Source organism: Pyrgilauda ruficollis, unplaced genomic scaffold (assembly GCF_017590135.1).
Source record: "Pyrgilauda ruficollis isolate IOZ18807 unplaced genomic scaffold, ASM1759013v1 scaffold95, whole genome shotgun sequence".
NCBI lineage: Eukaryota > Metazoa > Chordata > Aves > Passeriformes > Passeridae > Pyrgilauda > Pyrgilauda ruficollis.
The window spans coordinates 1047824-1061013 of NW_024531599.1; the positions used below are offsets into that span (position 1 = coordinate 1047824).

Consider the following 13190-nt stretch of genomic DNA (forward strand, 5'->3'; position numbering starts at 1 on the left):
AGAAGCAGGTTGTTCAGACTGTTCTGGCCAAGAACAGCTTTAACCTCAACTGCACATTGCTCTCCAATACAGATTTAAACCTCTGCACTGAAGGGAAATAAAGAAGAGTATCTGCAAATGAAAGGATATCAAGGACTTTCCAGATGGAGGATAAATAAACTGAAAGCAGGTCAAGAAACTTTTCATGTCTGGATATATCTCATGTATGGACAAATACACATATGCACTGACACACCTTTCCAGCCTCCTGCAGACAATAATGCAATTGGGGGCACACTATGGAGGACAGAAAGCCATTCTAAGAACAGTGAGGGAAACTCTCCTAGAAGAAATGAAATCTGTGCTGCAATCTCCTCTGCCACCCACAGTTTTCAGTCTGACTGAAGACTCAGACAAAGAAAAAAAAAATCAGTAACACATGACAAGAAAAATTGTTTCTGCCATGTAATACTGTCTCTCCTTTGCTCATCCCCACTCAAACATTTGTTTTTTTAACAGTAAGCACCATGAAAGCAAGTGAATTAAGTCACTGGCTCTTGGGCTGCACTGCAGAAGCTGCTATTTCATGGAGCAGCAACTGAATAACCAAGCAAAAAGGACCCACTGAACAGCAGCTGGGATTGGTTTTACCATTCTCCTTGAATACTCGTATGAACTAGGAAAGAGAAAGAGATTGACAGGTTTCAGGAAGAGTGACAACCATAATCCAGGCTCTAGAAAAGCTGTTGTAAGGTGAGAAGTTCAAGGAGTTCAGTCTATTTAGAATATCAAAGAGATGGCAAAGATCTGTCCTGATTACAGCTGACAGGTGTTGGCTTGATGAGAGGATTTATGACAGCATGATCCATCCAACAGACAAAACATGCCGGAACTGAGTTGCTAGCTGAAGTTGGATGATTTTTAAAAGAAAACTCGCATGGTTTTTAGTTTACATTGAGTATAATAAAACATTTGATGGAGTATCTGCTGCATCTTTCATGGATTTTTTTAAAACTGGGAATGGATGTCTCTTTCCAAAACATGACCTCTTGTCCAAAAATAAATCAACGTAGGAATTACACTGTCAGATTTGACCCTGCTGCAACAGGACAGCAGGTTACTCTGGCTGAGCTCTATGAATCTGCTTTTAGTCCACTAATTAAGGAGAATAGGGAAGGAAAGGGAGATTGTTTCCTAGATTTGGTTTATTCCTCAAACTCACCAATGCAGATAGTTAATGGAATAGCTCCAGTGGTCTTCTATATGCCAACAAAATGAGGAAAAGCACATTCCTACGTACAGCCAGGGCAGTTTCATCCCACAGATGTCCGCAGTGATGTGAGCAAGCACAGACTGCTCCATCACAGGCATGTTGTTTAAATTCCAGCCACTATCAAGGTATTCCTGAAAGTTGAACAGAACAGTCACAGGTTCATACAACAGGAAGGGAAAAACCCAAGAAGATAAAACTGCTCAAGAGCAATAGAAGAGAAGCACTTTTCCCAACTGAGGAATATAAGAAACAGGTCAATGACTCAAAGACTAAACCCTCCATTGTCTTTGCCTCTTTCACAACCCTGACCTGACCCGCTTTGTTAAAACGAGACCTTTTTTATTTGGTTTGGAAGTTATTTATTAACTACTAGAATAAACCTATGGCTTTGAATGGCTGATCACAACAAATTTTATTTATTCAAAATCCTGATGTAGCTCTCCTATTCAAATACTCTGCCAGATACACAAAACAAACTCTTTGCAATCCAGTTCAATTAGTGTGCTCTAAACCAAGGAGAGCTATTCCATGAAAAACTGCAATAAAAACATCCACAGTGAACTGAAAGACCTACCTCTTCTTCTGGTCTAACTTTGAACTTCCCACCTCTAACAGGGAAGCCACTGCCAAATTCCTTCGAAGCAATGTCAGCTCCGTACTCCACTGTCACATCCTCTTCAATGGTACTGACAAGTCTCCAAAATTCTTTTTCAACCAGCTCGGTGGGGACCATCTAGGTATGAGAAGAAAAGAGAGTATGTACTGAGGAATCAGTAGATGAGAAGCGCGTGCATCAAAGCTGTCTCAGGGAGGAACCTCCATTAGCTTGAAGCTTTTTCCCCATTTTAAAATTGTTTCAACAAGAGAAAAACAACTGCAGCAGACATGTGGTTCCAGGAGATGCTGCTGCCCTGTTCTCTCAGGAGTGCCTGACTTGTCACCGTTCCCTTCCCTACAGACACTTCTTCTAAAGTGGGAAAAAACCAAATAAAAACACAAGCAGCCAGAGGAACAAGAAACCACAACACCAGCAAGAAAAAGGACTTGGCGATGTAAATGAGAACCTCTGATTTGGGATTTCATCCCATTTAAAATCAGAATCCCTCCCTTCCTCCCTCCCTAGAGTTACCTATTTTAGCTAACCACACAAAATGAACTTTACACAACACGAGGATAAAGCAGGAACATACGTGTACTGGCATGTTAAAATAGTCTGACTTGAAGGCATCAGCCATTTCCCCGAACGTGCGCAGGGTGTAGTCTCGTGCTGCTTGCTCAAACCCAAAGGCTTCTTGAGGCTTGTTACACTCCTGCAAGTGAAAAGGTAATGGTTTCTGTAACCCATTAACAGAACACTGTGCTCAGATTTACACAAATGGGCTCCTGTAACAGGTTCTGAGCGGTAAGAAGGAAGTACACCACTGCAATGAAAACACTCTTAAAGGGCGGAGTCAGAAGAAGAAACTCTGCTTGATTCACCAAATTACAAAATTTATTTATAAATCTGCATAAATATTAATTAACTAATATGCCTAACTTCTCCTTACTCTAGTAGAGCTAAGCAGGATAACATCCAGAAATGACCTTACTGAAGCACCTAGTGAGACTCCAATTTTAAGTACCAGGGAAGATGTCAGTTAAAATCCAAAATGTTCTTCAAAGGCACACCAATTTTTGGCTCAAAACAGTAAGTGTCAGCTTTGCAATACGAGGCATTTCCAGCCTTCATTTTAGCTTTACCTCTATCACCTTGTTTGCCCAACCTTAAATAACAACAAATTGTATTTTCTATTCTTGTGATCAGATAAAAAAACCCACAAAATACAAATTAGCCTTTGGCCTTACTGCAGTGATTTGTCAGATTACCTGAGCCAGACACTGGGGACACCTCCAGTCCCCTTTGGGTACATCATGGAGGGGTGGAATTAAACAGAAGGTGTGGTAACTGTCATCACAGCCATCACACAGCAGGAGTCGGTCCTCATCATTCCCACTGCCACACAGGAGACACACATACAGATCCACCTGCAACACAAAATTCCACAGGAGCAATGGGAGAGCTGAAGCTAACTCGGTGAAAGCAGTTTGGTAACTCCCATCTGTGACACTTCCCAAAGCTTATCCTTACTTTATCTCTGCAATGGAAATGAGACAAACACACCCTGAATATTCTTTTAGAAGTTTAAATACCTCCCTCTGTAATTTAAGAACAGACCAAAAGAGCTGCAAGCCCTTCTATGCATTTTTTTTTTTCCCAAATGCCAGAAGACTTGACTGAGTGCCAGGACAGCTCACATCAGCAGCACTGTGGCCTTGGCAGGTATAACCCAACACCTGGGGCTGGGCATGAATAACCCAACACCTGCTGGGGGCTCAAACTCAGCATGGGCTTTTCCCATGTACAGCCTCAGGTGTTTCATTCCCCTCTGAGACCAATTGCACTGGAAGACAGAAATCTGGAGACAAAGGAGTTCCTATTGCTGGGGATGTTCCTTATTTTCTCCAGAGAAGGCTCCAACCTCCCAGAGGAGCTTTGGGTAGAGGGGCAGCTCTTAATTCTGACAGAGCAGCTCCCAAGCCCCAAGGAACAGGCACAGGCACTCCAACCTGGGATGGGCTCTCTGCTGCCTGTCCTATCCAACTTTCACCAGCAGCCTGGAAGGCTCTTCCCAAATACAGTCAAGAACAGCCAAGAGGACAGGCAGAACCTCTTGCCTTATGTTGTCCAAAAGCAGCATCTCCTGCTCCTCCCCACAAGCTTTTTTCATTTGGGGGGCGAGGGTGTCAGGCTTCTGGTATTTGCACCCTTCATTCTCAGGTACCAGCTACAGGTGTGGATTGAATGGGAACATGTTTGGTTTTAGAAGGTACCCAACTCGTGGCATGGGCAGAAACAATCTCAGCATTATCTTCTCAAAAGTGAGACAACTACCACTGCCTTCAGGTGGGGGTTTTGGGGGATGTTGGTGGCGTGTGGAGAGCTGGAGCAGGAACAGGGATAGTTTTTAAGATGCATTTGAACAATAAAGCTTCCAATTTAGTGCTGAAATTGTGGAATTAGGGGCAGGTCTGTGAAGTGCCATGTGCCACAGCCTGCATGGAGCTCCCCTGAGGTTCCAGAGCAGTGGGGAGGGATCAGCTCACAAGAACCACTTTCACTGACTATGCTTTCAAAATGCTTATTTTGAGACTGTACTCTGGAGACAGAAAACGAGTTACTTTAGTTATAGATAATGAAACTTAACCATCCTGCCATTTCCAGCTCTGTGAAGCAGGAAGCTTTGGCAGTGTTGATGTTCCAGCAGGCACAAACACTGCTGTGCTTCAGCCTGGGGCTCCAGGAGGAAGACAGGAGTCCTCCATGTGACAAAGTGACAACAGGTTTTACTACACACCCTAGAGAAATCCAGAAACCCCTGCAAAAAATGCAGCTGCAGGAAGGCAGGGGGTACTCACAGCACTGGTGGGTTTTTTAGATTTGACTTTGGATTTATCCTTCTCTGGCTCCCCAGAAAGTTCTTTCTTCTCAGGGAGTTTCACCACATTACGCATTTCCTTGTCTGGGCAAAGGAAAAAAAAGAGAGTACTGCAAAATGTTTCAATGCTTAGCATTCTTTGTTATTATTTGTTTTGTTTATTGCTTGTTAGACTGCATCATACCAAGGTGTTTGCTGAATTGTTATCCCCCCTACACTTGTTCCAGTCAGTGTAGGGCAAGACTTGAACTCCTGCCATGCCTCCAGAAGCCAGTGATACCCAAAAATCTCAGCACACCACCACAAGCCAGCAATGGCTATCACAGCCCACAGTTTTTCAGTACTTTATATGCCATTTCAATTCATTTAAATTGAATTACGAGCAGGTTTATCAGCTAAGGTTTTCTTTCCATGTGGTGTTAAAGAATGTTGTCAAGAGCTTTTTCCTTCTACTCTTGGGGGAGGGAGGCTAGTGCTTAAGAGACTCCTTGAAGAAGAAAAATTCAAATTACAGAACACCATAATCTAAACAAATTGTTGAAATAAAGATTCTGAAGGAACAATTGAGATTGACAGATTGCTCAGGTAATTTCAATTATTGAGTAGGTGTAAATGATTCCTGTATTTATTTGGCTAAATGATTTATCAACAAGCTTATTCTTCTGTTTGATGGCATTAAATACTGTTTCTCAGTCTCAAATAATTATTTCTTAAGGAGAGAAGAGACTCAGGACTGCTGATAGCAGCAATTTAATCATATTATGGAAACTTTATCATTAAACTCAAAACAGACTACCTTTTGCTTTCATGAGTTAAATTTCCAGATTTCAAGTCAAAATTCCTTCCTAGAAGTGTCTGATATCTGATGCATTCTTAAAGGAGTTTCTTCTATTTAAAGCTCATATACTGATGTTATTTAAAATACAAAACAAAACCATTGCTCCAATCTCATTTCTGATTGTTCCAGAAGAGACAACCACATTTGAAAAAGTGTCTTTTTCAAATGAAAACATCATCTTCAAGAAAACTCAACCACTTACAAGAAAACCCCCCCAAAAAATACTTAAAACCCATGAAAGAACTTTTTATCAAAAAATCCAATTTTAAAATTAACTGCAAGCTGGGTTTTTTTATAAAATACTTTGAATAGTTCCAAATGCTGATTTTAGCTCTGTTTTAAAACACATTTGTGCAAAGAAACAGAAACTGCATTTATGCTGTGTTTCACTCACCACCTTCACTCTTTGGAGGGGCACAGCCCATTCTGCGTCTCAGATTGTGAGTTCTGGCTTCTGGAGGGTCAGTCTCACTTTTAACATTGGTTGCCTTTAAAAAGGGAAAAAAACAAAACAAGGAAAAACCCCTCAGTTCTGTCCTTAGCTGGAAGACTCTGGTTTGCCACTTGTGTTTGGGAAGATGCTCACTGCCAGCTGATCTGGCTGCTCGCCCAAGCACAGAGAGATGAGTTTGGAATCTCCGGCTGGCTGTGGAAAGGCTGGCTCTGTGAGTCCCAACTAATCATTTCCTAAAGTCCCTTCCAATGCAAACCATTTCATGATTCCTTGGTGTAAGATACAAACACCTCTCTGAGGTACCACAAGGGTTCAAGACGTGTAACCCGCCTTGTTCCAGGAAAAAGGCAGACAGGTGAGAGTCAGAGAGACACTCCAAGGACTTCAGTTAAACTCAGAACCATCTGATACTTACAAACCACTAAATCTAAACAGACACCTGGAGTTCTGAAATACTTGTCTTCAATTATTTACAAGTACTTCAGAAAGAAACGATGCAGTGAACAACATGGAAGATTTGAAAGCAAATCCTCCAAAATGTCCATGCCAATGATACAAGGATTCGGGTTTGCTTTCAGTGGGACCCATTAAGAAGCAAAGAACAAGGAACTCTGTGCTTTCACAGATTTTCTTGTACTTCTGAGGAGCAGAACCTGCTCCAGTCTTCAAAGCAGGGACCTTTGTTGGTACATCCTGGAACTTTCATCACAGAATAATGCTCTTCCATTTAATTCTTACATTTCTTCCCTGACATTTTGAGATGGTGGGAGAACAATTCTCAAATCCCAGAGGGATACAAGAGGTTTCTCCAACACTCTAAGGAAATGAGGTCATGCAACAAGGCAGTCACTCTCAGCCACTCTCTGAAGCCCAGAAGATGGGATGTGTGGATCAGGTCTAAGGCAGGACTGGACACAGTCCCATGTACTCCACGGGGTGGGAACTGTTATTCAGTCTAGGGTGCTTTGGTTGTTTGATTGATTTTGATTGTTACAGAGCTGGCTTTGACCTTATTTCCTAATCACTTCTCGTGCTTTCTTTGCCCAAATGTCTCCATCAGACCACACAGAGGTCCCACTGCTTAAGATAGGCACCAAGAGAAGTTGTTCATTATGTGCAGCAGTCCTGCCTCAGGGCCAGCATGCCCTGAACTCCAAGTGCAGGGACAGACACCCAGCTTCTACATCTTCAGCTCCTCTGAGGTGTGCCTTTTGTGCTTCAGCTGATACTGATCTCCACAAGAGCAGCTCTTGGTCTGGCCTGAGCCTTTTATCACATCAGGTCATCTCACTTTCACCTCCCCTGCATTGTTGTGGTCTTTCACACTGAACTGCTCTACATCAAGCACCTAATGCTTTTGCATTTCAAAACCAGCCTAGACAGTCATTGCCCTTTTCCTTTCTCATTATGAACACTTTCTCCTGACTGTTTACTCACCAAGTAGGAAAGGGCAAGGAAAATCTGTGTGTCTCACAACTGCAAACTAATGCTTATCCTACAGGCCACAATAACTTAACAGTACTTCCCCGTGGCTCACTTCTTCAAAGTGTTTATGGTCAGCCTTTGAAAAGCAGGAAACATCAAACTGGCAAACATGAGAATGAATTTAACACTCACAGTTTAAGACAGTGACAAATCGTTGTGTATCTCATTAGAGCAAAATATTGAGATGTGAACCAAACATTACTCTTTTGCAACCAGGTCACTGTAAATGCAAACTGCTTGGAACTTCAATGTTGAATAAAATGGATTTAATCACCTCCTCTGACTGCACTGACATGGAACAGCAAAATTCACATTAACAAATCTTAACTTTGGGAAATTACTGTCTTAAAACACTACAGCTCCTGGCTAAGCCAGCCAGTCCCTCTGCTCAGTTCAGCCTTAGTGCTGTGTGTTCCAGTTATGTTCTTAATTATGGATTTTCTTTCCACAAAAATGAGGTACACAACATCAGTGGTGCTTGGGGCAAAAGCTGAGAGGGCAGCCTTGCTTTTTGGCTTAGGATGAGCAGTTGGTTTCCCCCAAAATGACAAAAATGTGCTCTCTCTGTCAGTGCCATCTGAAACCACTGTCAAAGAAACAGCTGGAATTTTAGGGTATATCTGCCCTACTGTCAATTCTTAAGGGATCCATGAGAACAAGTATCCTTCAATCACAGGCAGACACTTCAAATGGAAAGTTTCAGCCCAAACTACTGAAGTTTGCTCAGAATTATAAACCCACTTGTAACCAGGTATTTCAGTGGAAAAGCTTTAGAAACCCTTAACTGTAACTCATTAACCAAGCATAATTACAGGCAGAATTTGCAACAGCTAAGCTGTACTATTAGCACTAATAAAGACCAAGGCCAGAACAATGGGAGTTAATAAGAGTCTGAAACAAACTGTGACCTTCCTTACTCATGATGTCACCACTAATCAGACCCTCTCCTGGGAATATCCTCCTCTACTCTTCATCTGCTCAAACAAAAGAAATAGGAACTCTCTGGAGATACGATCATCAGGCTGGAAAGGCTGGAGCCAAAGCATTGCTGTTTTCCAGCAACAAAGGAGACACATGATCTCCTAAAATATGCCTTCACAGAAGATACTGAGATATAACCAATACATTTCATGCTTATCCAAATAAACATTGCTTCTTAGAAACATGTAAGATCATATAAAACCACACTGACTTGATGGTATACATTTTTTCCTTATATTGAAAGGGTAAATTAACACAAACTGATAGAACTCAAGAGTGAAAAATTAATTACAACAATGCTAATGTTATAACCAAAATCTTCCCCACTCTAATAGCTGGCTTCAACTCATGACAGATGTACAGAAACCTCCTGGTACATTTAGAGAACAAGGAGGAGGAACAACAGATCAAAGCTGCTTCATTTCCAGGATTTGTCAGCTGTATTTTAATCTAAGAGCCCCACAGTACCTACATCATGCTGAAAGCATAACCCTGCTGTACACGGTCACCAACAGCCCCCACAGCAGTGTCCCAGAATGCCAAACCTCAGTAACACACTGGGTAAAGTATCAGACAATTCTTACCCATAATTAATGATTTCTAAACGTTTAGGTAGCTCTGGCACAGCTGTTCTTAGCACACACACAGAGTGCCCTGCTCAGGGAGCCCCCTGCCCCCCAGCTCACCTCGGGCGTCAGGCGCTTGGCGCGGCGGGCGGGCGGGCAGCTCTCCGACGGCGGCACCGACTGCCGCTGCGGGATGTCATGGGGCTTGTACTCCTTGTCCTTCGTGTCACTGCTCAGATCTGGCTTCTGCAAGCACTAAAGTGACAATTTGATTACTTTGTTTCTGCCTCTCCTTGCAATACAAACCGTGTAGAATAATTTCCTGGCTCATGGAAAGAACACAGACAAGGCCCTAATAATTCCTGTGCTGAGTTAATAAGCAGCATGTATGACAATGGTAACATTACTTATCTAAACGGGGCACAAGATCACTTTTTCTCATCAGTTTAATGGCTGCAATAGCCATAATAATGGATCTTAAATAAAGCTGAAGTCATTCTTTAAGTGTTAATGAGCACCAAACATTTCTCAGTGTGGAATACCAAGCCCAGCTCTTCTGGCAGATGGGGCTTTGCAGACTGGATCACCAGCACTCTGGAACTGCTGAAGTGTCCTAAGGTTGAGTGGCTGTCATGCCAACACACAGAACAATATAATAGTAAATTACAACCTATCAAACATCCCTGTCCTAACTGAAATACAGCTCTGTACTACACACATTGCAGGAGCTCCCTTCTTTCCATGTTTTGGAGAGGACAACTGCTGCTTGAATTAAGGGCAGAAGGGAAAAGATGCAAGAACAGTTTTAGTTCTTTCAAGCTGCTGAATGAACACACTTAATTGCTGAAAACTGTGCATACCTCTGGCAAGAAACAGAATAATTAGTGACAATTCCCCATTTGTCAAGCCACACAACACTCAGTAACTGCAGACAAAATGTAACAGTTTTTAATGAGTAAACAACAAATCCTACAGGCAGAAAAAAAAAATCTCATGTTGCCAGGAAGTAATTCATGAAATTGCTGGATCCACATTTCCCCAGTTCCGTTAGTCTGTTCCCATCACAAGCATTTTCTCAGCAAGAGAGAGCAGTAAAGGACAGAGAGAACCACTGCAGTGGTGTGAGGATGATGATATTCTATAGACAGCACAGAAAACAGACTTTCAGAAACAAATGACAGCCAGAAGGGGGGGCAGGGAAAAGGAGAAAAAAGTGTTATTTTAGACGTGAAGTCTATGCTAAAAAACAATGTATTTAACAAAAAAGCAGTATCAGTCAAGGGAGGCAGGATGTCATTAATCATCACCCACAGACAATCTGTGATACTGACCAAAGAAACCTCCAGAACTGCTGTTTGTTTCAGACTGCCTCTAGTCTTAGACTTTGTAAACTCTAGCTTTATATTCTGAAAGAAATTAGTTGACTTAATTTCAGTATTAAATGCACAGTACCACTCAACTTTGCAGCTCATGCACATGACCAGTGAGTCCTGTTGATACTCAAAGGTTGAGTCTGGAGCCCCAGAGCAGTGCAGCTGCCTCTTCACTAGAGCCTGGTCCCTTAAAGCTCCCACTGGAACCAGAATCACAGGATTGCAGAAGGATTTGGGTTGGAAGCGACCCTAAAGATCACCTTGCCCCATGGGCAGGGACACCTTCCACTAGACAAGGTTGAGACCCATCCAACCTGGCCTTAAATGTTTCCATGGATGAGGCATCTACCAAAGATGAAAGAAGATGATGTGACATCAACATCAGTGGAAGATAGCAAAAAATAACAATTTCTCAGAACAGAAAATTGACAAGCAGAAAGAGCAAATGAGCAGGAAAAGGTTGTAAATGGGAGAACAGAAAAGAAATTCGATAAAATCTGGGTCCTTGAATCATTCATTTCCTCATGTGAAAACCAAAATTATCAGAAAAAAAAAGTTTCTACTGCTTCTGATAATAGAGGACATGGTTCTTGAAAACAAAGATCTAGAAGGTAAACAGCTTTTCCTAAATAAAGTGTGAGAAAACCTTGAAAACCAACATATTGTGCCTCATTTCAGTGCAGTGCCCAAACAAACCCAAAACATAAAAAAACCCAAACCAAACAAACAAAAGCCCAAAAAACCAAAACAACCCCCAAAAATCCAAACTATAAAAACCCCAAACAACCCACCCACAAAACCCCCCCAAAAAATGAAACAAACAAACAAAGAAAAAAAGACCACCCCAAACCCCACAAAAAAGAGCACTCACTGTTCCTTGAAAAACACCAGAAGACATTTCCTAAATAATGATCTTCCACCACCTATTTAGGCACAAACACTTCCCAGTGCCTCTCTAACCCGAGGCAAAGGCAGTGGTATGGAATGGTTGTTCATTCACAGTATCAGCTGTACCAAGAGAACACCTGGAATTGTTAAGTTCTAAGGATGAGAACTCCTCTGTCCCTCCTTTACTCCTACACTGACGATCAACTGGCTCCAACCAAGGACACAGCTGCCATCTCTCCAGTCCTTCCCTCTTCCAGGCTTTGGTGAGGTTGTGCTTCTATCAACCATTCCCCAGAAGCTCATCCCACACACTCTGACCATGATCTCCTTATATTCCAACAAGATGGTTGCACACATGATACTTGAACTCTCAGCAGTGACAGAGAGCAAGTTAAAACCCATCAGCTGAAGCCACAAAGGAGCAGCTCCTTTAGCAGACAAAGGACAATGCAGGAATGGTCACAAGGCCTTCAGGAAGATTGGGGTGGGGGGGAAGGGATACAATTCATCTCCTCCAGGTTTAGACATTTATTAGTAGTAATTAAACTGGTAGTAATTTACACAAAAGCCAGTCAGTCAGGCACCCTGTACCTGCAGAACATAACTGGTTTACCCCTGCTACACATCCATGAAGGGTAAACCCCACCAAGCTCTGGAGGTGCTCACTGTTCTCCAGCAACAATGAAGATGCCAGAGAAATATCTTACATTGAAATATCTTTATCAGAGGCACACACATATAAATCTTTGGAAATATGAATCTCACTAAAGCCACTAAAACCTTAGTTTGGAAAAGAGACCAAATGCACAATTACTGAGTCAGCTGGATTCACTGAAAAACAGAAGTAAGACCACCTCCAGGCCCCCAAAATGTAGCTGCACTTTAAATCATGAAACATCTGGGCAATGCACCACACAAGATGCACTGACATAAGATTCTGGATACCTCAGTTCATGTAGGGGACACTTGTCCCTCTAGGCATTCAGTGTTACTCTGGGATGACACACAGTTACTACAGCTGGGAAGAAGAGGTACAGGTGGCAGGAACCATTATCTGCCTACAGGTTCACTGCAACTACTCTAGAGACACCCAAGGCCTGTCTAGTCCAATTTCAAAATAAGAGAAAAACAAATACCCCCTGTGGAGATCTGCTTTGGGTATTAGAAACTGGCTGGTTTAAGGAATTTTTGCTGTTGGACTGAACATGAGCTTTAATGAAAACATGCTATTCCGGTCTATTCCCCTCTGAACAGCTCCAGAGAGTTTCGTTATTTCACCATGTAGATAGAACTATCTCCAGCTGGAATATCTGTCAAAATAACTCCTGAAGCCAGTTTAACATGTGTTGAAGCCACACAAACAGATAATGCTACACATAGATCTAGAAGAGATTAAAGTTATGGCAGAGTCATTAGTGGGAACTACATAATTTCATATTTTTGGCTTTTGCAGGAAAGAAGGCAACGACAATTTCAAGTATTACCAAATAAAGAAAAACAATATCAAAAGACTCAATGAATACAAGCAGTAATCTTGTCTGGTTGATCACCAGAGCTGCGTGAAGAGCTTCTCTAACAGGCTTGAAGGAGGAAGCACATCTCCTCCAACTGACAGCTGTCACACTGAACAGCCACAGCTTCTCCAAAAACACAGCTCAGGTGCTTAGATTACCAGGAAAACACTGAACAGACACACAGGCACAGACACCTACACAAGAAGCATCTGGGTAAGCACCACTTAATAAGAACATGTGAAAGGAAGCCAAAAAGAATCTCATTTGACATGATACTCAAAAAATGTATTGTAAAACAAACTCACTTGAAAGACAACACTGTCAGGAAAAAAAAATCAAATTAGAGTGAAAAGTGAGCTAAAC

At 42.1% G+C, this 13190-nt stretch overlaps 1 protein-coding gene across 2 annotated transcripts in view; it reads right to left on the bottom strand.

The window, feature by feature from the left end:
• KDM5B (lysine demethylase 5B) overlaps positions 1-13190 on the bottom strand; it is a 56197-nt gene that overhangs the window by 25767 nt on the left and 17240 nt on the right. The window contains exons 5-11 of one of the 2 annotated variants that reach the window (XM_041489610.1): positions 9173-9307; positions 5964-6054; positions 4709-4812; positions 3119-3277; positions 2443-2562; positions 1827-1985; positions 1202-1383 (exon numbers count right to left, since the gene is read on the bottom strand). In XM_041489610.1, the coding sequence (XP_041345544.1) occupies positions 1202-1383; positions 1827-1985; positions 2443-2562; positions 3119-3277; positions 4709-4812; positions 5964-6054; positions 9173-9307 (950 nt within the window). Of the gene's footprint in view, positions 1-1201; positions 1384-1826; positions 1986-2442; positions 2563-3118; positions 3278-4708; positions 4813-5960; positions 6055-9172; positions 9308-13190 lie in introns of both variants that reach the window. The other variant, XM_041489609.1, reaches the window with a different exon arrangement.